General features: G+C 41.3%; 1 protein-coding gene across 3 annotated transcripts in view; it reads left to right on the top strand.

Annotated features, from left to right (window-relative positions):
* bcas3 (BCAS3 microtubule associated cell migration factor) overlaps positions 1–24,664 on the top strand; it is a 338,917-nt gene that overhangs the window by 59,506 nt on the left and 254,747 nt on the right. For all 3 annotated transcript variants that reach the window (XM_039783695.1, XM_039783713.1, XM_039783703.1), the window contains exons 14-15: positions 1,608–1,741; positions 10,371–10,707. In XM_039783695.1, the coding sequence (XP_039639629.1) occupies positions 1,608–1,741; positions 10,371–10,707 (471 nt within the window). The remainder of the gene's footprint in view (positions 1–1,607; positions 1,742–10,370; positions 10,708–24,664) is intronic.

Genomic DNA, 24,664 nt, shown 5'->3' on the forward strand with positions numbered 1-24,664 from the left:
GCTGGAATGAAATACAGTTTTTGTATCAGTTTACCAGTGGCAATGTTTAAACACACTGGCACAATTTAGAGTCTCTTTAGAGAATATTTGAAAGGAACTTAAAGGTAGAGGTTTTGGTTTTCTCTAAGCGTAACATTATACAAAAAAATCAAAAGATTTCTACTGAAGACTGGGAGCAGATATTGAAAGATACATATTTTGATTTGACATGTTAAGTAATCATCACTTACAATTTTGCACGTGGGTCTTAAAGGACAAATCTGTAAGTGATCGTGTACTGAATTCCCACTATTCCCACTAGGGGAGTCAGCCTACTGCTGTTAACGGATAGTCACTAATCACTGCTGCTAAATCTTACACAGTTTATATCTCAAATAATATAATAATAATAATAAATTGAATTTATATAGCGCTTTTCATGGACTCAAAGTCGCAAATAGTCCTGCATTGCCAGACCTTCCTCCATAGCGCTGCGGAGGACGGTCTGGCTAGTCCACACAGCATTCCGGGATGGGAGAAAAACATGCTCTGGTTTATCGGCATTTCTTTGAACAAATCACAATTGTCTTGGGCAGCGTTAAGCGCCAGACGGAGCCACATTGCCGCTGCAAAATAGCCTCGGGAAGGAACTTATTTTGGTTGAACGTGTACGCTCAAAAGTTGTTTTAGTTTTAACAGAAAACTGAGATTGGACAGATAGTCTAGCTAGCTGTCTGGATTTACCCTGCAGAGATCTGAGGAGCAGTTAACCATAATCCTCATAAATCCACAGGAGTTTAGAATGCCAACACAAAGAAAGCGGAAGGTGACATCTTTCAAACTCTGCTGACCCATATTGTAACACAGGCTTTGTGTCATAAATTTGTAGTTTCTAAGACCAATTTGAGATGACCTTGATGATGTCATCAAGGGGCATCAAGACGAGTCATATATCAAATCTTTATTGTGACACATTGCAGCACATTTTTCTGTCTGACTGTGGTCATTGTAGCAATTACAATACCTATTAATACTATTATTTGTTCAGCTGTTATTACTAAACAGTTTGTTCTTTATTACTATGCACATCATGTCATTTATATATAGTTTAGTGATATTTCTATTTAAAATTGTAAATTGTTTTTTTAAATTTGTCATAGCTGCCCAGGGACTACAGTTGGAAATTAGCAATTGTTGCTATAACCTGGCCCAAGACATATTCTCTTGTTTAACAAGTTTAATGTTTATTTGTGCATTGTCCCGGTTTCAAATAAATCAATTTCCATTCCATTCCATTAGGGACACCGCACATTGATAAATCTAGAAGGACCCCAGACCCCCAAGTTATTATCTGTAGTTCCTGGCCTGATGTTACAATAACATCTTAATAAAAAACAATTACTGAAATAGGATACCTCTCAGTGTTAATGCAGACATTTTTTACTAAACATGGCAGCAATAAGGACTAACAAATCCTAAATTAAGCATAAAGAAAACAACACATTCATGTGAAAGCAACAAAATGGACAACAAAACAGTAGCAGTTGTGATCATGATAACCAGTTTATGTTGAAGCCAGCTGTGGGAGTGATTCCTAATGTTGATGACTGCACTTTTTTTTATCGTAGGAATGCTGCTGGTGACTGCCGACATTCTGGGCCACGATTTTCATGTCTTCCAGATTCTCACCCACCCATGGGCGTCCTCACAGAGCGCTGTTCACCATCTCTACACCCTGCATCGTGGGGAAACTGAGGCCAAGGTCTCACACACACACACACACACACACACACACACACACACACACACACACACACACAGACACTACAATCATCAAGTTGTTGAAGCAGCTCTAAATTGTCATGGGCGTTTACAGTGAACAGTTTGGGAAATTAATTTAACTTTAACCTTCATTTTCACTTCCAAATAAGTTGTTATTCTTATAGATAATATGTTGCCAGATCAGTTGCTGCATTTAATCAGACTTCTATAAAACAGAAAAATGAATAAGTGTGTTAAACTGAACGTATAAACCATTTTTGATGTTGGTCCCTTCGCATAAAACAAAAGGCTCTACACAAGAAATAAGAGTTGTGAAATAGTTATGACACCAAGCAAAAGCATTAGAATCCATCTTTAAATAAGGGGAATACAGGGGCCATCCACACGGAGACGCTTTTTGGTGCGAACGCACATGTTTTGCATCGTTTTGGCCGATCGTCCAAACGAATCCTGTAAACGCACTGCCTGAAGACTCACTTTTTTGAAACCTGGTCCCAGGGTGAAAAAAATTCGAAAACGCTGCCCTCGTGGCTTCGTTTTGGACGGCTAAGCCGCATACTTGCGTATCGATGATGTCATCGCCACACCCGTCGACCTCTAGCCTTCGACCTCTTACCCCGCGACGACGTCTCATAACAACAACCCCAACATAAACCTGCATCCGTCCTAATCATGGATGTATTAAAGGTGCAATAAGTAATACCGACAGCTAGTGTTTAAAAAAGTTACTGCCGTACAAATTCAAAATACTGGAGAGAGTCGTCTCTCCCCCCCCCTCCTCCCCAGACTCGAAGTTCACGTTTGTTGCCAGGCTAAGACTGCAGCATCCACAACAAATTTGCTAAACGATTGTCTCCCATAGCCAGACATTACTCCACAGCACAGCGGAGTAGCTAACGTTAGATGCTGGCTATATTGACAGTCATAAAAGCCAGTGCTCACGTGGAGCTCTGTACCCAACTGACAGACACACTTTTTCGGCTTAGAATTACAGTAGGAACCTAGCCTGGATGCCAGCCGAACTTAGCCCCGCCCACAAAATTCGAGGTCGGGACACATTCTGACTAAAATCTGAGTAGGACCACGTCAGGCTAGTAGGAACCGCCAAAAACCCCAAAACCTCGCCGTCCTCTCCACACGCCAGACAGGCACACTTCCTCGGCTTAGAATTAGGAACCGCTATAAAATACCACTACCTTGCCGACTTAAAACATTTAATTGGTTTAGAATTACAGCAACAATCGCTAAACACACTGCAAACTCACAGTTCTCTCTTCCCGATTTACAGCCCCCCTCTCTTGGCTTAAAATAACTCACCGTTGTCGGCTCCGGACGCTTAACGTTGTAAACAGCCATGGGCTGCTTGCCTGGTCCTCCGGTAACGTTAGCAATTAGCAGGGTTAGCATGGCGACGTTAGCCAGGACTAGCCAGGACCAGTCGGGATCACTTTACTGGCTGTGTCTCAATTGTTTTTGCGAGTAATCAACTCGGGTACTCTAGCTATATAATTCAATGTGAGTACACAAATGTTGAAATGACATAAAATGCCCGTCCCTAGTGGCTGTGGTAAGTTAGCCTGAAGCTAATGCTTACCTGTTCAGGAGGAAATAAGCCAACTCTGCGTCCTTTTCGGCTCTAAGCTGTCTCCGTCTTTCAAATACATCTCCAATATTTACCAGGGGGTTGTTACGTCTCTGGTCACGCAACTGTTAGAAACATGCCGTTTTTTTTTTTTTTAGGGCGGGTAGAATATTTCTCCGTTTATCCCGTTCGTTTGTTTGCTGCTTTCATTCAATTCAATTCAATTTTATTTATAGTATCAAATCATAACAGAGTTATCTCGAGACACTATACAGATAGAGTAGGTCTAGACCACACTCTATAAATTCCAAAACCCCAACAATTACAGTAATTCCCTCAAGAGCAAGCATTAGCAGTGGCTATTGCGACAGTGGCGAGGAAAAACTCCCTTTTAGGAAGAAACCTCGGCAGACCCAGACTCTTGGTAGGCGGTGTCTGACGGGCCGGTTGGGGGTGTGATGAACAGTGGCACATAATAGTCACATTAAAGATAATGGAACGGTGACTTCGAAGGTCATCGTGGAAGTTCATGTCATGTCGGATGCAGCAGGACGCGGCAGGACGCGGCAGGACGCAGCAGGATGCAGCCGGGAATTGCAGAGAAGAAGAAACATAAGGACTCTGGGGAGTAAACTCCCCAGAGCTTCATGGCTGTACTAACGTTACAGCTGTAGCACGCTGGGTTTACGTTTTTCCAGGTATATCTGGCAACCCGGCCTGGCTGTCAAACTGGGCAGTTGATAACAACACACAGATCAAAACATAAACAGAAATTCCGTCACGGAACGGAAATTTCAAAATATGAAAATACTGGCGTTAGCATTGTTGTCAGAAAAGATAGTATTTCAACTTAGCATGTTTCCTTAATATTTGATGATGCATTGGGGTCATTCTTGGATTTATTACAGTAAATATATTACATATTGGACCTTTAAGAGAACGGGTCTAATCTCAACCACACGGCGCTGTAGCATCGAAGGTAGCATATAGCTAGCTAGCGTGTGTTTGGTTTCTGCTTCTACTGTCTGTTTGTATACAGCGCGCAAGCATGCTCTGCCTCTTCTTCTCCGTTTTTGGTGAATTTCTGTAGCAGAAACAGCACCACCTATAGGCCTGGCATACGAAGTAGCATGTTGAGTCATTTACAAATGGATCCGTTTGGAAGCTAATTTTCTTAGAACGATGCCAGGGAAGACGGGGAAAAAACAGATTGTTTTGGTACGTGTGGACGTGGCCACAGACTGACAACAGAGAGCAGCACAATGATAACAGTAATGTCGAGTGAATACCCAGAAATACTCCAGTTCCAATTCTTGTAGTGTTTTCAATAAAAGGTCAACGACTGTGGTTTTGCTTTGCCAGCAGGTAGTACTCTGATTATTTGCAGGTGCTTTAGTTTACAACAAGACATTAATCTATCATGTGCTGCTATTTTAACCGTCATAGGGACAGTACTTGAACATTAGAACATTAGCAACCAGAGAGCATGGACCAGCATGCAAATGGCTTTGATTTAGATCAAACCAAAGCCTCTCTTGTCTAGTTAGCATTATTTACTGGCTCTCTTCCTCTTCCTCCACCACACAGCATGACCCATGCACTGCTAGATGTTTTCCTGACAATTGAATCAGGTGTGTAGAAGTTGACAAAGAGCAAGTATGTTTATCTAAAGAGGGATTTATCCCCAATGGGTGCCTTATTTCCTGTCAGTAGTAGAAGATCCAAAGATCCTCCTCTCAACTGTCCCATTGCAGTGTTTTTCTTTGGGCCTAGATTAATTTCCTTCCAAACCACACACACACACACGCACATTTTAAAACGGAGACAATTTGTGGGAGAATTCAGCCATGACAAGTTAAGAAAAACATTCAACCACCATTTCCCCAATAACATAACAAGAACAAATCATTACATGTTCCAATCTCTTTCCTCTTGCCCCCTCCATTCTCCTCTGTCTTGCAAATCTAATAAAAGGAGGACTTCTTTTTTTTGTTGTTGTACATACTGCTTCTGAATTGTAGCATTTGAGGAGAACATCTTTTGAAAAATTGCTGTGTTCTTTGAAGACACACATTATGAAAATGCTGGCTCTGTTTGGTTTCCTTTTTAAAGTAGTTTAAAATGTTCTCACACAGGGATTCAAGTTTTCCGTTGCCACAACACATTTTCATCAATTGGATTCCAGAGAGGCCATGAGATAAGTGTAGGCTGAAATATAATTTTAACTTCAGAGAACAAAACCCAGAACTGGCTTCCTAGCACTTAATCCATCTTTTCTGTCAGTAGGTGGCGGTAATTAGCTGCTATTGGCTCGGGACCGGAGTTAGTGAGTACCGATGCCGTTCTGGCTCATAAAGCGAATAACTCCTGAAAAGTTGCGACACGTTCACTCACTCACTGCCCTTTAGTAATTATTCCATCCTTTCTGAAACAACATCAAACTTACACAGAAACGTTGTACAACTGTATGATTGGTTTTATGGTTGCAGTTTGTTAAAAGGAAATTGAATGGTAAATGGCTGTCTAAACTTCTGATTTGTCCAAAAAAGTAGAAAAAAAGATCCTGGCTCTCAAGGGCATCAACAACCCTTAAGATAAGAATCTCTTATATTATAGTAACCTTAATTGGCTTAGTATGACGTTATGTTATGCATGGGACTGTTTATTAGCCTGATAAGGTTAAGTTGTTTTGATTTAGAAAATGCGAACTATCACAATTTGGATGTAATGTTAGGTGTTAACGCTATCCGCTTTGCACATATCTATTTTTAGGGGCAAATGCGAGTGAAATACTTTCACTGTAGAGCCCTGAAAACTACTTAAGGCCTTGTTCGGTTCAGGATTATTGACTGGGAAAACACACGATCACGCATGCGCGCGCTCGCACACACACACACACACACACATACATTCTCACAGCCCGCCTATCGTTAATGGATGACCAAACGGCAGGTCCGCTGACCGGTTGCACACTGAGCCTGCTTTGATCCTGTCCATTGTAAACACCGAAAGCCTGCCCTAGCCTAGTGCTAGGCCAGAGGTTATCACTGCACACACACACACACACACACACACACAGTCAGCCACACAGTGAAAAGTGATAAAGTCTTCAGTTAGGTGGGTGGAGAGACGCCTTATCTGTCTCCAGCGGCCAAACATGCGGCTGGCTGTCAGTGACCCGAGGCCAGGTAAACAGACCTGCAGCTGATAGCAGCTGTAAGGGACTGAAGGTGGACCAGAATGTAGATGAGAGTGAAGCCATTGGGCCAACTGGAGAGGGTTAGTCACTGAGGTTACAGGGGTGGAACTCCATTACTGCGAAACTCTGTTTATGGTCTCTAGTAGCACTATGGAGCTGTTTTTCTGTGAGTGGGTCCCAGTTTTGTATGTGTGACACAATACAAAGTCCTGCCAATGGGTTCCCACTATTCCACTGACCCACAGGTTGTAGTATTGCGCAAAGATATACAACACCGCGCAAACAAAGGCAGGGAAGAACTGGAAGGGCACTCAGAGAACGCAGACGTCCGCCAAGCCCATGCCCTATCTCGCCACAGAGACGAAATGCAATTAAGTCTTCCACACCTGAGTTAAAAACAATTCATCACTCTCCAGAGCAGATTATGACGCGTTGCACTCTGTCTCTGTGTTAACAAAAGTGAAAAATAATTTGTGTATCTGCCCCGTGATTTGGATCTGCTTCAAAATGTAATGGGTTCTTCCTTGGCCCATGCTACACCCTCACCAAGTTTCATAGAAATCGAGCTAGTAGTTTCTCCATTATCCTAATGTCAAACCGAGCAACCGAGCCAAAAACATGGCCTCCATGGCGGAGCTGATTAGACTGCAAGCTATCAAACATGGATGTCAGCAATGCAGGTTGTAAACTACGACATTTTGGTTATTAACAGTAAATGTAAGCATTACATTTTGATTGTAAAGCACACCTTAATTGTGGAATGGTCATTTCATGTCCCGAATCCGCTAAGAACTGGCTTCTGATCTCTTGGTAAATTCAATAACATCAATTTAATTAGTCAACATGAGTATTATCCATTATTGTACAGGTTGACCACACAAACTACTACAAGCTACTTTCTTACTTCTAACATTAGGCCTTGCATATTGGCAATCCAGAATATTAGTTAAACAATGAGCAAAGGATTAAACCTGCAGTCAACCACAAAACCCCTGTTTGCTTTTCTTTCTGTCATTGATATCTTCTTTATATTCCCTTTCTAATGCAGATACACTTTCATTTATATTCGTGTGTATGCTTGTCCTCTCTTTTAATCTTATCCCTCTGTCCATCTTTGTCACATGCTTGTCATTCCTTCAAAGTTCCTCTAAGGTGAACAGAGCTGCTAATCTTTTCCACTGAATAAAAAAAAAAAAGCAGCATTAAACAGGTCTTCTTGGCATCTCTCTGACTGCCACGGATGTCATCAAATACAGGAGGGAAAACTTTCCAGCCTCTCTGGAATGTGCTCCTCCACACCAGCACATGCATGTGACTGAATACAGTTGCATTCCACCTTTTTAAGATAACATTTGACAACTGTTTGGTATCTGCATGGTTGTCACACTATGACTGTACCATCATCGCCACCATTCAGGTAATCCCCTGCCTGATAAAAATGGATTTGACAGTAAAGTCCAGACACCCATTTACAGTGGGAGCTCTGACAGGTCTATTATGACCAATTACGGTACACACAAAGTAGCCCTTTCTCATCTCCAAGTGATCCCTAATCAGCCCAAGCAGAGGTCAGGCCTTCTCTTTCACTCATCTTTGTGAAGTAAAGTAACTGTCTGGTATGCAGAGGATGCCCCATTAACTGTCATTGCTAGGTACAATTACCTAGCCTGACCTGGCAAAAGATTAGAGAAGCCTGCAGGTACAGAGCTGTCTTTCTGATTGGCTGACATGCTTGCTAGCCGAGTTAGACATTCCTCATAGTAACTTTCTTCTGAACCTCTGCTTTCATTTATTACAGTCCCATCCACTTTTCTTCAGCCTCTTTTTTTTTTTATTTTTTTTATACAGTATGTCGAATGATAGATGCTGATTCAGCACACTATCACCTCATCAGTCTGTCACCTCATTCCTTTGTCTTTTTTCATTTTCGCTCTCCCACTCTCAGTTGCTTTATTGTCTCTTGCAGCCTATCTGTCTGGTTTCCTTCATGTCTAACATGCTCAGGGAGATCCTATCTTTTCAAGTGTCTGCTCCCTAAGATTCAGTCACTGTTTGAGTAGGTGAAGAGATGCCATCAACTCTTTAGTTTTTTTCTTAGTCATGCATTTATTTTACCAGCAAACAAGCTTGTATGACATTGTCACCTTTGTCAATTGTCTAATCCTCTCGCCCTGGTCGACTTTTGTCGAGCACCTCAGACAGACTTGGGTTTGATGCAGTTTATTTCCACGGTGCATATTTCTCTAAGCTGACTGGTAAAGAGTATAACACATTTCAAAAAATCCATCCAGGTAATAGCAATGTTGAGAAGTGAGATGGAGCTGCTGAAACCAAACCTGAACCAAATATCTGGGAGTTAGTGAGTATACTGTATGTACATGATTGTCCAAGGATGGGTACAAGTATACTGCCAGGAGAAATAGTAGTCATACATAATTGAAATCTATAAGTTGAAACCCGCAAATTATCATTCCAGAATCACTTGTGGTTGTTTTATAAAGACAATTTATCAATCCATTTCTAAATTGCATGTAATTTACACAGGCACAACTGAAGCCTGTCAATAATCACTGTCACTGTTTTTCTTACACTCTGTCACCAGGGCCCAGTTTCTACAAATGCTATTAAATGTCTACATTACAAAATGTCTAATACAAACATTTGACATCAAATGTCACAAAAACGTTGGTGTTCATGATAACGGAAAAAACACTTCAATAAAACATGTCGTTTTGGGGAGTGTCTGAGAGTGTCTTCTGGTACTATGCTTTTGGGAAACACCTGTTTTAGTTTGAGAAGGTTTGTAAGATGGACTTTACGACCATCTTAGCCCGAAGATTGTTTTGGTAAACGGGGCCCTGTTCCACTTCATGGCAAGACAGATGCCTGTGTTGCCAACAGTTATGTCACTATTCATGTAATGATATACTCATTAGCAGCTGGATTAGGTATGTACTAGTGTATATCGTCGACGTTTCACTTCCGGGATTATTCAGGTGCCGCTGAAAATTCCGCCAGATGTCCCTCATTCGGCCGGATGTCCGTCACCTTCCGGTCCTTTGTGTTGGCATTCTAAACTCCAGTCGATTTTATGAGGACTATGTCTCCTATGACTACTGCTCCTCAGATCTCTGCAGGGTGAATCCAGACAGCTAGCTAGCTAGACAACCTTTTGAACGTACACATGTGCAACTAAAACAAGTTCCTTCCCGAGGCTATTTTGCAGCAGCACCGTAGCTCTGTCCGCCGCTTAGCGCCGTCCGAGACGCTTGTGATTGGTTTAAAGAAATGCCAATAAACCAGAGCACGTTTTTCTCCCATCCTGGAATGGTGTCTAGACACTCCTCCACAGCGCTGTGGAGGAAGGTCTGGCAAAGCGAGACTAGGTATGTACTGATGTAAAATGTCAAAACATTGTACTTGGTATATACCATTTTGATATTCTCGGTAATAAGATTAAATCTTCCATTTTAAATCATACTTTTAATGATTAAAATTAAATGATTTTCACTTGTGTTTTGTCGTGGTCAGACCAACTCGATGGCACAGGCACACACCAAAACCAGAGCTGGCACAGCGTAGATACCTTCATTAAGTATTTAAATCTTCTAACGCGACACTGTCGTATAGCTACATTAGCCGGCTGTTCACTGGCCGTCCCATATTCTGTGTTGCTCCTTTGAGCTATTCGACACTCAATAATGAGCATAGTGGATGGAAATACAGTGAGTAATTCATCCTTCATCTGCACATTCTCTGTCTCATCCTCCTACTGTCCCCTGACCTCCGTACCTGTCCCCTTTCTGTACTTGTCCTGTCTCTGTCCAGGTCCAGGACATGTGTTTCAGCCAGGACAGTCGCTGGGTAGCCATCAGCACCCTCCGCGGCACCACCCATGTATTTCCCGTCAACCCCTATGGCGGTGCGCCCTGCGCCCGCACGCACATGTCCCCACGGGTGGTCAACCGGATGTCTCGCTTCCAAAAGAGCGCTGGCCTGGAGGAGATCGAACAGGAGCTGAACAGGGTGGCTGCGTTAGGAGGAGGAGCAGGAGGAGGGGGCATAGGAGGAGGTGGCTGCATCCTGGGCGGAGGAGGCGGCATCGGGGGCCGCTGTAGCCCCATTCCTGGCCTGTCCAGCAGCCCCTCTGGGTCTCCACTGCACGGTGAGGAGGGAGGAGGGAGGAGGGAGGAGAAGTAAAGGCTTGCTGATGTTGTTGCTTCTTTGCATGTCCAGGATGGCATCGCAGTGAGCATTCGGTGCACGGCAGCATGTGGGGAGGTTATCCAGAGTTCACAGGGTCATATTATGGCATGTTAAGAATTGATAGAAAGCTTAAGAAGCTATACTCAAGTCAGTTACAAGTGTGCTAGCAAACATTTGACTATTGACACATCCAGCAGACACAGAGGATAAGCATCCATTAGTGTTTCTGGCCGCCTTATGATAACAAAAAAAAAAAGTGTATTCACTCTCCTTTTAGCTGTGATTTAATCACCAACTCCTGAGAAAAGTGTTTTGATCTTTGTGTGCAAGTAAGTATATCACAGCTTTTTTGTCAGGAAAGGCGGTCTTCTGAGTTTAATGAGAGCTGAACCATACAGTGAATGTGCTGTAAAACCAAACCACAGCGTGCATGCGTGTGTGTGTGTGTGTGTGCGTGCGTGTGTTTCCAGTGACTGGTCATCTCAGTAGCTGTTTTCCAGGGACTGTCTGCCACAACCTTGTCTGCCTTGTTTGTCCAACAGCAGTTCAGGCTGCTCACACTGTCTGTGTGTCCCTATTTGACATAGATAAACACTGAATAACACACACATTGTGTCAGCTGCACTGCTTGACCCCAGAGGTGTTACACAGTGTAAAATATCACAGTTCTCATTAGTCTTGGATTTCCAGGAATATCCCTGAGCTCTGATATGTACAGTATACTGCAGCCAGGGTGAGGACAAGAACTGAAGCACTTCAGAGAACCAAATTACTAGGAATTGATTAATGGGTAATTTTACATTATATAATAGAATGTAGTTTACATTCTTATATGCTCATTGCAGTAGATGGTTGTCAGCGTAATGGAGCGGAAACCAAATCTCTAACCTTTTGAAATACTTAATCAATTTAGGATGAAATTACATTTTTAAAGCAAGAGTGTCATTGAATGTCATGAATGTCAAGTTATTGAATTGTAAAATCAAGTTTAAGGAGGAAGCTGGCGAATGTATTTCACAGAAGATCTGCTCCCCTAAATTTTTACAGTTTTCCTTCCAGCTAGTTTTGGTTTATTATAACTCGTGTCATGGAGAGTGGAGCAGGCGGACCCCAAACACAGGAGTCTGCAGGCAACAGAAAGTTGGAAGAAATAACTTTCACTTGACGGTTTGTGCAGGCCAGGCAAAGCTGATTCAACCAGAACCCAACCAAGGATCCAGCAAAGACTGAACTGAAAACTGCAGGACCTGAATACAAACTAATCTGACGATGGGATGAAGTGCAGGTAGAGAGAAGGGTGGAAAGCTCAGGGGAGGGAAATGAGGTGATTAGGCAGGAGAACAGGCAGGGAGCTGATTGGCTGTTAAAAACTCTGGGAGCATGGAGGACTAACGGTGCTAATTCAGAGCAGGTGTGTAGATGGGTAAAGGAGGGAAAGGCAGCACAAGAATACAGGAGGGAAAACACAGCAAACCGAAAACACTATCCTCTTAATAATAAACCAACAAATCATCAAACCATCTAAGAAACTATATATATCTCAGTTTTTTTGTGATTGTTGCTGGCAAAAATCCTTGATTATGCGGCACGTTTTCTTTATGCAATTTTATGCGATGAAATTGCGGGAACTTGCAAAAACTGCGGTTTGATGAAAAAGAGAAAGAAAAGTGATTCCCCCAACACCCTGCTTTTCGATGATGTTCACGTCGCGTAATTACGTCACTTCATAACGTTCCCATGGCAACAGGGGAAAATGGCTGCTCTTGTGTGAAGTAAACGCAACATTTTTCAAACTTCTGCTAAGATATAGGTGACGTTTTTGCAAGGAAAATGCGGGGATTATGAAATCCTGCAAGCCCCGCATATTATGCGGCAAAAGTGCAGCGCATTTGAAAAAATGCGGCCCCCGCATAAATATGCAGACTTTGGCTGATTATGCATTGAATTATACGATCGCATAATCGCATTTTTCTGGAGGGACTGATAATATATATAGGATATAAACTTGGATATAAACTTAACACTATAAACTGCAACCTTGTTTATCAGCAAATAGAAAACCAAAGAACCCAGACAACATCCTCTTAATCACTGAGCACAAAAAGCTGAGGGCATCTGGACACAGAGCCAGACTCTGACAACTTCAGCTCATTTTTTATGTATTCAAACGTACCTGTGAGGACTTCAGTCTAAATTACCGAGCTACTTAAAACAACTGAGTAGGGCAATATGATGCTATTCTGTGATGATTCTGTGATGTGACCAAGACTTAAGTCTGGTCAAGTCTTGGATACTAGTTTAACATTTAGTTTAATAGGGCTTGTTTAGGGTCAGGTGCCACATGTCTTGCGTCTGTGTTAGTTTAACACCCGACTGGAGCAAGTCTGCTCCGATCATGATGTGTCAGAATCATCACAGGAGGGTGTAAACTGTGAAGTGGAGGACAAATACCATGTATTGTTGTTCTCTTCGTTGGAAACTGTTAATTGGTAGCCCATTATGCTAGTGGTGGTGGATCTGTTGGCTGGATGGATTTCAGATCTAGTCTAGTCAGATTTCATAATACCGTCTATAGCAAATTACCGTTCTCTTTGATATCTGCTGTTGTAGTAGGCCGTTGTGGGCAATGTTGCAAACTGAGCAGGACTACTTTAGGATAATATTGAATTTACAAGATGTTTGCATCAATGTGATGAAGTATCAATTTTTTTTTTATAACAATATATATTGATTAATAGATTCACACATACTGTGAGAGAAAATGCTATCCATATCACTTATCCCTCTCCTTGCAGTCTTTTCTTTCAGTCTTCATACGGGCCATAATAGGTGACAGAAGATGCTGGGACGATGAGGTCAGGTTAAAGTCATATTGTTATCGGCCTGCCCCACAACTCACACTGCACCCCCAGCCACGAACATGCACACACCCATACACACACTGGCTTGAAAGATGGCGCCTTTGTTTCCTCTCTCCGTCCTGTCTTCCTTGTCTAGACCCAGACCCCTCAGTAACCCCTACACTAAAAAACACACACGCACACACACACGCACACACACACACACACACACACACACACACACACACACACACACACACACACACACACATTCCTCCACACTGTGAAAAATAGGCCATCAAACATTAAAAGGATGTCTGAGTTTGGAGAGTCGCTGCTCCGCTGCGATGAGAGACAGAGAGGGACAGAAACATCAAAGTGGGGTAGGAGGTGAAAGTGAGTGAGCAAAGTAATGAGGTACGATTGAGAAAAATGAAGGAGAGATAGAACAGGGGGACTAAAGGAGGAGGAGTGACAGACAGAGAGAGAGAAAGATAAGTTTGTAGTAGCAGCAGCGCTGACAGCCGGACTCTCGGGGAGCATGGTCGTAAATCACACTTTTGTTTCAAAGGAGAGCATTAGGGCCGCCTGTCAACAATTAGTCCTCACATTGATACCTTATTGAGTGTGTGTACGCATGTGTGTGTATGTGTACATTTGAAGAAGATAAACTATGTACAGAACTTATTTTTTTGTATGGTAAAATATAAAAAAGGAGCCGGTCAGACTCAGATATTCCAGTGGAGTTGCAGTGAACTTGCTAGACTCTTTAGAAGAAAATTGAAGGTTTTCATAACTGATATATTACAGTGTAAAATGTAGTCCACAGGAAATTGAAGTCAGGTTTCACACCGCTTTTTGTCAAGGTGTTAATCCATACCATACTGACACTAGCACACTTTCTAAAAAAACACAAAGCCCCTTACTGTGCGAGCTACAAGTTAGTCATGTCGTGTTCTTATAGTGTTACAACATCATTCATATAGTACTGTCTAACACTTTTTAAGTTCAAAAAGTTTGACTTTCCCTTATTTAGTAAAGTGGGGTATGTCTGCGCTTGGGACTGTGATCACATCAGACGTGTTTCTGAAAGCACCTGCGCCTTTTTACCCACACTGCAAAGAATACAACACACAAGCAGAATAATGTGTCATCTGGAGAAGTGGCTCCCACACCTTTTTAGACCTCCAACTCCTACACAAATTTAAAAAAAAAATCAACCAAAGGGTGACGGCTTTCAGGATTAATGGTAGGCGAGCACCCCCAGTTGTATATTAATAGCTCTTTTAAGCCAATGACAGCTCGTTGTACCCTGGCTGCGTAGAGGCAGACGGAGGCCACTGGCCTTTCACAGTGGGAGCGCTTGCTGTACTTAAAGGGGCTGTCTCAGGGTGAAAAAACTGAACAAAAAAATGTGGGGATACTTTCATTTTGTGGGCATCAACCTAACGACAACGAGCATACTCAACAATATAGTGCAGGAAGAAAAGAAACTATTGTTTTACTTGGAACAAGTTTTGGTTTCTGTTTGACGAACAAAGTTAACAGACAGTTAGCAATGGACTCCATATGACAAGTATCACAACTTGGATTATTTTTCATGAATGATTTTGATTCTTTTGATCAGTGGACTGGAATATAAATATCCATATTCTGTGTTTACGACCAGCACACAGGAAGGCGGTCCGCCATGTTTTCTCGACTCTTTTGAGTGAGACTCTAAAGGAATCCTGCTTTTGTGTTTATGATTTCTGTAAAATGAACTGAACAATTACATCGCGGAGAATGTAACGGCATGTAGCATGTTCATCGTGACAAACGCTTAAACGTGGATTTAACAGTCTATCGTCTGAATTATCGTCATTTATTGTAACTGGATTGGCGGCGATCCGGTGGGTTTTAAGGCCAAGGGCATCACTGCCATATTTCTTCTTTGCACGCTGTAATTTTATTCAGTTATACAGTGCATTTCTGGGCTTCTCTGGGTGTTTCTGGGAGAATTATGTCAATGATAAATTAAACTTGTCAGACAAGCTCTTGCACCAAAACAAGATGATTCTCACCCTCAGAAGCAAGCATATATTTACATGGTGCAAAAGTGCATGCATACAGGTCATTATCAGTGTACCAGTGAGATCTCTGTGTGGCAAGGTCATGTAGGCCTCTGTGTCTGTCATTTTAAAGATATCGTCTCCAAAGCATCCTGCCACATGTAAATTTAGAAATCCAGCCCCCTCCACCACTACGACTGCCACCAGCGTTGATAAAAAAACTCCATAATTTGCGCCGTTTTCACCGGATGCAAACACACTGAGTCACATTTGCTTTAGTGTCTGCTTTCCGCCTGTTTTTGCGAGTCCGGTGTGAATTTTGGGCAGTGAAGGCGGTTTTCTTAGGCTGGCAGAAAGCAGCAGGGTGAGGCAAGCTGGGGCCGGGCCACCTAGCCACAACAGCTGCTCTGTGATTGTCGCCAGCGTGGACAACGTTGATTTTTGGGAAGGAACTGTAGAAAAGTACACATCCTTCTCAAAGCTGCCAGCTCAGTTCCACCGGCAAGCCTAAAAATAGAGGCTGCAATTGCCCGTTCTCTTGTCAGTGTGAAAATCTGGAATGGCTATTTACATCCCTGTACAGTACATTTTCTCCCCCCCCTTTCCAAAGCCTATCCTCTGTGTGATCAATGTATTGTCATTTGAGGTGATGACCTACAATGTGACCGCCCCACGCTGTAAAGCGCGGTTCGTCTGCGGCCCAGCGCATACAAGGCATGATTAGTGAGTGCAGTTTTTCTGCGCAGGGCAGAGGTTATTGAGGCTATACCAGGCACATGGCAGCCACTGTAGAGTTTTATTATTCAGATGTTTTTTCAGATCCAACCACAGTGTACTGTATAATACAGCAGAGTGCAGTGCAAACAGGTTTTAATCGCTCCGAAACCAACTTGATCATAATAATCCGAAAACCATAATTGAATTTTTTTCATTTGATCTGTGTTCATATTTTTTTGCGAAGGTCTGTACTTTGCCCTCTAGTGCGGTGCTGTAGATAGAGATGATGCTTTTGTCTACTGATTAGGGGTCAGCTTTTCTACACTCTCTTTCTACTCGCCACTCTTTCTGTACTTTCCAGAATGAAATATGTGAAATGTCTCCCGCTTTCCCCCCTTTCTGGGACATTCTCATGACAGTTATGACTTGGTGTGCATTTTTTAACAGGCTTGGGTGCCTTTCGTGTGTATACACAGCTCTGGTTGTACACTTCCCCACCATAAAACATCAACACGAGGCTATTAGTCAGTGCAACAGATTTGTTTCCTCACCGAGCAAAAGCCATGGTGGTCCGATCGCCGGGCCATCTGGGCCCTGGCACTGGTTCAGAGAGAGAGGGGGCAAAAACAAGGTGTGACGGGAAACTGTTAATTCACTTGTTGATAAAGGGACACTTCCTTGCTGCTATTAGAGGCTGACGGCTTGCTTATTTGGGTTTGGACTTTTGTTTTATCTCGCCTCCCTCCTCCCCCAGCTCTCCCCTTCGTCAGTCATCGTCCTGTGGTGAAAAACACCAACTCTGCTGAGATCAATGCCGAGGAAGCATTACCTCATAACTGCTGGTGTTTGACACGTATGCACACGACCTTACTGTGACCCTGTTTTTGACAGTATAGATACTGTAAGTTAAATAGTTAGAGTACAGTGGGATATGTCGAAATCTCTGTTTCACACAGATAGCAGATGGATTTACCAGAGCGAGATCGCATGTTCATTTCAAAAACGTGTAAACAGTCTGAAACCATGAGATAGATGACTTGTCCAGATTTTAGTCATCATGATGAGCTGTCTGCCTTGGATCAGTATCCAGCCTGAGACTGAGCTAACCAGTTTTTGTTAAAGCCACCACAGGCCCACATGTTCATCGTATTTTTGAATACATTTTCTTTTGCTCTTTCATTTCAAGTTTTCTTCCTCCGTTTCTTACTTCTACATCCCATTGTAGTTGCTGTGACATCTCTACTCTCTCGCTTCACCAAGGCAGCCACAACAAGTTCAGCACTCAGCACTGACCGTGCCTGAAACTGACACAACCCCCGACCCGAAGTTGCAGTGGGCAATAGGGAAAAAAGTCAAGCAATCAAATTGAGGAAGATTGTGTGATACAAATGAAGGTTGCTAACAGCTAAGCTACTAAATGGACCTTGTGGTGAGAATGTTTTGTCAACAATTGAGATAGGGTTTATGGATAAAATAACCATATTTGAATGTCTGTTTTTGGCTGATCCAGAAAATGCAGTAATATTACATTATTATATTAATGGAAAGATTAAACTTCAAATTACAATGTTACCTTAAAGTATTCCGCCCTCTGATGTGTAACATTGCCTATAATGGCCAAATACAATCACATATACAATGTTGTTTTTATAGAAGTTCTGTTTGCGTTCACACAGTTGGTACAGTTGTCATGTTTTAGTTTTCTATAAAGTACAGGCAATACAACAGAACACAGAACATGATCAACCCGCAAAAACACATTGTTCACGTGGCGAAGATAAAATAAATTCAATTAAATTCAATTTTATTTATAGTATCAAATCATAACAGAGTTATCTCGAGACACTTTACAGATAGAGTAGGTCTAGACCACACTCTATAAATTCCAAAACCCCAACAATTACAGTAATTCCCTCAAGAGCAAGCATTAGCAGTGGCTATTGCGACAGTGGCGAGGAAAAACTCCCTTTTAGGAAGAAACCTTGGCAGACCCAGACTCTTGAAAAAAAGAAATAGATAAATAAAAAGAGTAAAATTTGAATTGCTGTTATCAACCAGATATCTTAAAGGAACAGCTACCACATGGCATAGAAATAATCTCTGATGGTTGAACACTGTCTCATAACATATATCCTATTGGCCAACCCGACCCAGAAATGTCCCAAAGTCATTAAAGGTTTAAGCCAAATTGGGGAATACTGTATATATTTAGTTTCCAATTGTAGCTTCACATTTACGTTTCAATATATGCCATTGTTTATATCCATAGTTCAATAATTAAATCTCCACATCTGTAAAAAGAAAAAAAAAGAAAAGTAATTGTTCTAGTGTAAAGGTTATATCTCTGTACATATTAAGGATTAGCATTTCTATTCAACTTCAGAATATTGAAGTGACATTTTAGAATCAAAACACAAACATTTTCAGGTTGTCCCAGGCAAAACAAAGCAGGTATTTTGTCAAGTTTTGTGTTGTGTATATAGCTCAGTATAGTCCAGGAGAGATCGTACAGAATAGATGTAGAAGGATCAGAGCTTACACGGGGAGCAACGTTATCAATGCCTCCCTCTATTTGACCCCGTCCTCCGACTTACATGCATCTGTACACACACCAAAACAGACGGGTGCATATGCTGACATTTACCCTAACATGTAGTTGAGACATTTAAAAAAAAAAAACAGCATGGCTTCCTTTTCTTTATCCATGGACATTTCTTCCGTGTCATTGTGCTTCTCTGTCTCGGTGGGAAGCTACGAATAAATAAGAACCGAAAAAGAATTTAGGGGAAATCGGTGAATATCAGTGGTCAATAAAAGTGTATCTTACTATGCTAAAATAAACTTGTATTATCATTTATTCTTTCAAAACAAAAGGTTTTTATCCATACTGAGGTAAAAAAAAAAAACATTATCGAAATTATTAATACGGAAGGTCATGGAAGTCTTTTACTATAATAAGTCATGGAATTCTACATTAACTTGGTGGCAGCCCTGTGGTTTAGTACCAGAGTTGTCCTCTGTGTGGCACTGTGTGGTCAGGATTCCCAGCAGATTGGAGAGGGAGGAGCAGAGCAGCTAGGCCGTACAAACGGAGAGGAAAAGACTTGAAAAGCTTGAGTTGTGCTGCAAGGGTTTTGCTCTGATACAAATCTTACAACAGAGAAAGAGCGGGGCAATTTCTCTGGCTTTTTTAATGAATGGTCACTTCCTCCAGCTAAAACAACTTGCAGCCCTCCTTTGGAGTTACTTTTAAAGAGGCAACCTGAACACTTTTCTGTTAATTGTAGTGACCTCTTACAGCTGTGATCTTTGTCTTTTTGGTATTTTCTTTCCTCTTTTTTTGTAATTGTCTTTAGAATATTTTGGAGGAAGTGAAGACCTTTTTTCTTTACATGTTATATTTAACATTTTTTAAACTGCTGTGAAAATGGAAAAAAAAACAGAGTATGTTCTCATAATTAACATCTTTCATTGGGCACACAGAGTCCAGCGTCACATTGAAATCCTACTGAATATATCTTAATAATCTAACCTTAACATTGTTCGTCAGCAGGAAATAGGAAATGACAAATAGCTTTCTGAAAGGAGCAGATGTTCTTTTAAAAGCATTTTTCCTTGTCATATAGTCAAGAGGATTAGGCTTTGTACATTACTCAGTGCATTTGATTTAACAGTTGTGTGTCATGAAAGGTAAGCTAGTGCAAGCGTATTTGTTGCAGGCTCCATCGGCAGGCTTCTCCCTGTGGTCGGCAGAGCAGCCAAGAGCCCAGCTCGGCTTGAGTCAATAAACGGAGAGCTCAGCGCAAAACCACACTGCAATCGAACAAGCTGTTTACTCTGAAAATTAGCCTTCCCCTGTACTTTTAGGGCTTTTAAAGCGACCAAAAATACACAGAGCGAGGAATATGTATCTTGGCCTGCGTTTGGGCTCCGCCAGAGACCTCTGTCCTTTTTATACGAACCCTAATAACTCAATCTCCACAACCACTAAACCCTCTTATCACTGGGTGCCCGCCACTGCACTCATCATTATTTGATTTGCAAAATTGGAAGGTAGAGATAAAGAAATAAAGCTGGCTTGCCATTACACACAGAAGGCACTTGTGGCTTCCAGCTTATTGCCTACCATGTGAGAAAGTGCATACTCTGAAAAGCCAAAGCCTTCCTTTGTCACGGAATCAATAGGTTTTACATCCCACCTTTGTTCTGCTGCAGTGTGTGGATCACTTGTTTTTGTGTTTCTCTCATTTGAGTTTAGTTTTTCACGCTCCTTAAAGCCAGTAGAAGTGTTTGTCTTACGCCAGCGTTAGGGCTTAACAGGTCAGATGGAAAGTTTGTTACTAATTTGTTACAGTATGTACTAAATATACTCAAAATATCAAATTTTTTATACTGTACACGTACCGGTCTATTGTAGGTGTACAGTATATAATGTATAACACCAATACTTAAAACCTAAATATAGGTATGTCAATCCTCAGAATAAAAACAAAAGTCCCGTTTCCATTACAAGTTAGTGGGGTGTTAACAACTCTCATGACCTGAGTCACCAGCATGTATACTACTGTATGCAGCAACATGAAAACACATTCACACATATTTAGTGTAAAACAAATTATTGTTGACAGAAAGTCAACATAATCTTACTAAAGCTGAAATCTTTTATTTTTTTATTTTTTTTTATTAATTCAAGGATAAATGTGATATTGTTTAAGTAAATACAGTCAACAATATGCACTATGCACTGGTAATATTTAAGCATGACCTGAAGTAACCTTATAGATTTACACTTTTTTTTTCAAAATGAAAACCTCTTACAATCCTGGAAAGAATCCTCGTCTTTCTTTATTCTTAACTCCTGTTTACTCGCATCGCGTCTTAAGTGTTTTTGACACGCCATTCATTTAGACTCGGATGCTGTCAAAACTCTGCTGGCTAAATTTCGATCAAATCAGCCCTGCGGTTTATGCCCGCTATTCAAACGGAGCTTCCGTCACAGCCGAACGTAACTGCAACGTCAATCGATCAGCATTAGATCAGGCTCATTTATAAATGGCCAAATCAAATCAGATCAATACGTGCGACCATTGTGTGTGTGTGTGTGCGCGCGTGCGCGTGCGTGTGCGTGTGTTTTTAGATGCAGTGCGCGGAGCATGAGAGGGCTGGGATGTTTGATTATTAATGCAGATGAAAAGAAGACAGGGCTGCTGTGATAAAGCAATTAACAAAATACCAACCTCATTAAAGAAAAGCTTGAACTGAAATCTGCATTACCTGCAGCAAAATCACCGTTTGTCACCATGATCGTGAAGGCAATGTTTAACGTTTCAGTTTGACGTTCTAATTTTGATCCAGTTGCCCATAGAGACAGCGGAGGACGGCTGTGACAGCAGCACAGACGTCCCATTATCTCCTCTCTGCCTCTCTTATTGTTTCCTCTCCTGCGGAGCATGGGGTTATGAAAGGAGAAGCATTTAGACCCAGACTGAGTGACGGATGTAGCCAAATCTCTCTCTGACTGGAGGGGGGGGGGTTGGGGTTTCCTGCTCAGGGGGCTTCTTCTCATTTAGCTTCAGTCACACTCTGATCTGTTTGTTATCACATGTAATGACAAAGGTCACGTTAAATTGATGTTAAACAAAGTTGGAAATACCAATATTTGTAAAAAAAAAAATGAATATTTTGTACAGGCAACATGCAATTCATTCCAAACAATTAGGATGACATTCTGTATCTTTTTTTTTTCTTCACTCTTGTCTACCTGATGATAGTCGCTTTTACACTTTTGAGGACATTTTTATCACTTTATGTCCTGCCAAATCTAACTAGAATATATGAATTACACAAATTAGTCTGAGTCAGATTAGATGCGATTCATCTTTATCTTTTTTTTGCACACAGTACAGGTACTGAGACAGCAACAAGTTTAGCATCTAATCAGAAGTGCAAAAGGCAAATGCAGTGCAGTGTTATACAGAATAAATAGTCATGAATAATAATATAGAATGTAAAAAAAACAAATGGTAAGGGGAAGGTATGAATACGCTCGATATATGCAGTATTAACAGTATTAGCAGTGTGTAATACGCAAATATATATATATATATATATATATATATATATATACACAGTATGAACAGTTAAAATGCACAGGCAGTGCAGGTAGAAGTAAGAAAAATAAAGATATAGTGCATATGAGTACAAGAAATGCTAATAGTAAGACATGATAGTGTCCTGTGGTGTGATTTTTAGTAGGATGTTCCTCTTGCAGTACATTAATATGTAAAATCACACTTTTTGATCAATAATGGTCCAATTCTATAGCATACAATTTCCGTATAGGTGTTCAAACATTTCTGTCATCACCTACATTAGAAAAACAAAATTGATTTAAAACTAAATCTTATTTTTAACCTCACATTTTTGCCATACTGCTTGTGTTTAGGTCACACACTAAAGTAACATCAGTGTGTAAAATAATGTAATGTCTTACATTGGGATGTAAGACATTTTAGGAACTTCTTGGCATGTTGCTGCTCTCTCTAAATTGGTTTGTAAGTGTGTATGTGCGTCTGTGTTTTTGCGTGCAATTCAACAGCTGCTGCGCTTTCCTCTTCATTACGACACAAACTGCTCTGAGCACGACACTCGGTATACAGTATGTTACACACTTAACTAAACCTCTTCTTTTTTTCTTTTTTTTTAGCTCTCAAATTTTATGATGAAATCAGAAAAATCACGTCCTGGGATTTTCTTTTCGGTCTGTTTTTTTAAGCTCCCTGACATGAGAAACGCAATGAAAATACAAAACGTTCAAAAAATGTTCCCAAATAGGGCTGTTAATAAAACCTCCCCGTTAGCTTGTGGTTTGGGAGCGGGGGACCGGGCAGGAAGCCATTTTCACACAGGCTGGCCTGACCTCGACTCGTAGCTTTGACTGAAAATAGCAGACAGGCAAGATCACCGTACAAAGAGAAAAGAGAGGGAGGGAAAGGGAAAACTGAGGAGATAGATCTCTCCGCTGAACGTTACCTGAGAGAGAAAGGGGGGGAAAAAAAAGGAAGGAGGAGGAGAAAAAAAAAAAAAAACTTGATGGCTTTTCCACCAGTCTTCCGATTCCTTTGCAAAACAGTAAATCTTGTGAAGTTTATTTTCTTTGCAGCATCTGTGTTTTATAAGGGCTCTTTTAATTTGTTTTTACTCTGTCCAGTGGGGGATCCCTGCTCCTTCTTCTTTTTTCTCCCCCCCCCCCTTTGTGTTCGACCCTTTTTAGCCCTCCTGCGTCCATCTCTGTCTCTTCTCCTCTGTTCTTTTTTTTCCCCTCCTCTCTCTCTCCCTTTCTTTCCTCCCCCTGTGGAAGTGAGTGTTTTAATAATGATACTTTAGGGAACTGGGATGGTAGAACTGCTTTTTCCTGCTGCACAGAAAGACTACAGCTCCCCTCCCTCCGTACCTCCCTCCCTCCCTCCCTCCCTCCGTCCCTCCTCTTCATTCTTCTCCCTCTCCCCTGCTCTAATCCCTCCCTCCTTCAACATGTCTGGGACTATCAAGGAATGAATGGGGGAAAGTTGGGGATAGACTGATACAGGTTTGCCGATATTGGTCCGTTATCAACGAACCATTTTAAAAAGAACCATTTAAAAAAAATAAAAACAATTATGCCGGAGGAAGTTTGTTAAATAATTAAAAATGTTTTTATGAAGAAGGGGTGGGATTAAATAAGTATATACTTCTTCCCACTCCTTTAAAATAAAAATAAAAAAGTATTTTGTTATGAGGTATCTATGTTATCTATATTCTTTTCTGAATGACCAGATTTTCATCACCAGAAGTCAACTCGGGCACACTGCACAAGCGTTTCAGTACCAATAAAAAAAACATATATTATATGTGGCCGAGTTGACTTCTGGTGATGTTACTCATTTATTTTTATTTTTTTATTCAACTAAATATTTAACAGAAATAATAGACTTGATCTAAGACTCCCTGATTGAAATTGGGAGATATCTGATCAAATAAAACGAGTTTTTTTTTTTTTTTTTGACATTTCTGGCTTCATTTGTCTTTTAAAGTAACAGCTTTTTGGCATTCAAACATAGGTGTTCATTGCGTAATTGTTTCTATAATTAGAACAAGTGCGGCTAGACCTGCCATGCTTGCAGTGGCAGTTCTGCTGGAGAGGTTGAAGAGTAATGATATTAAAGAAAGAATTGTGTTCTCAGTTCTTCCACAGGGTGTAGCAATAAGGAAAGCGTTTTGGTTTTGGTTTGTGGAGCGTTTGTAGCCTGAGTAGTCTTGACCAGTTACG

This window comes from Perca fluviatilis, chromosome 2, assembly GCF_010015445.1.
Source record: "Perca fluviatilis chromosome 2, GENO_Pfluv_1.0, whole genome shotgun sequence".
Lineage (NCBI taxonomy): Eukaryota > Metazoa > Chordata > Actinopteri > Perciformes > Percidae > Perca > Perca fluviatilis.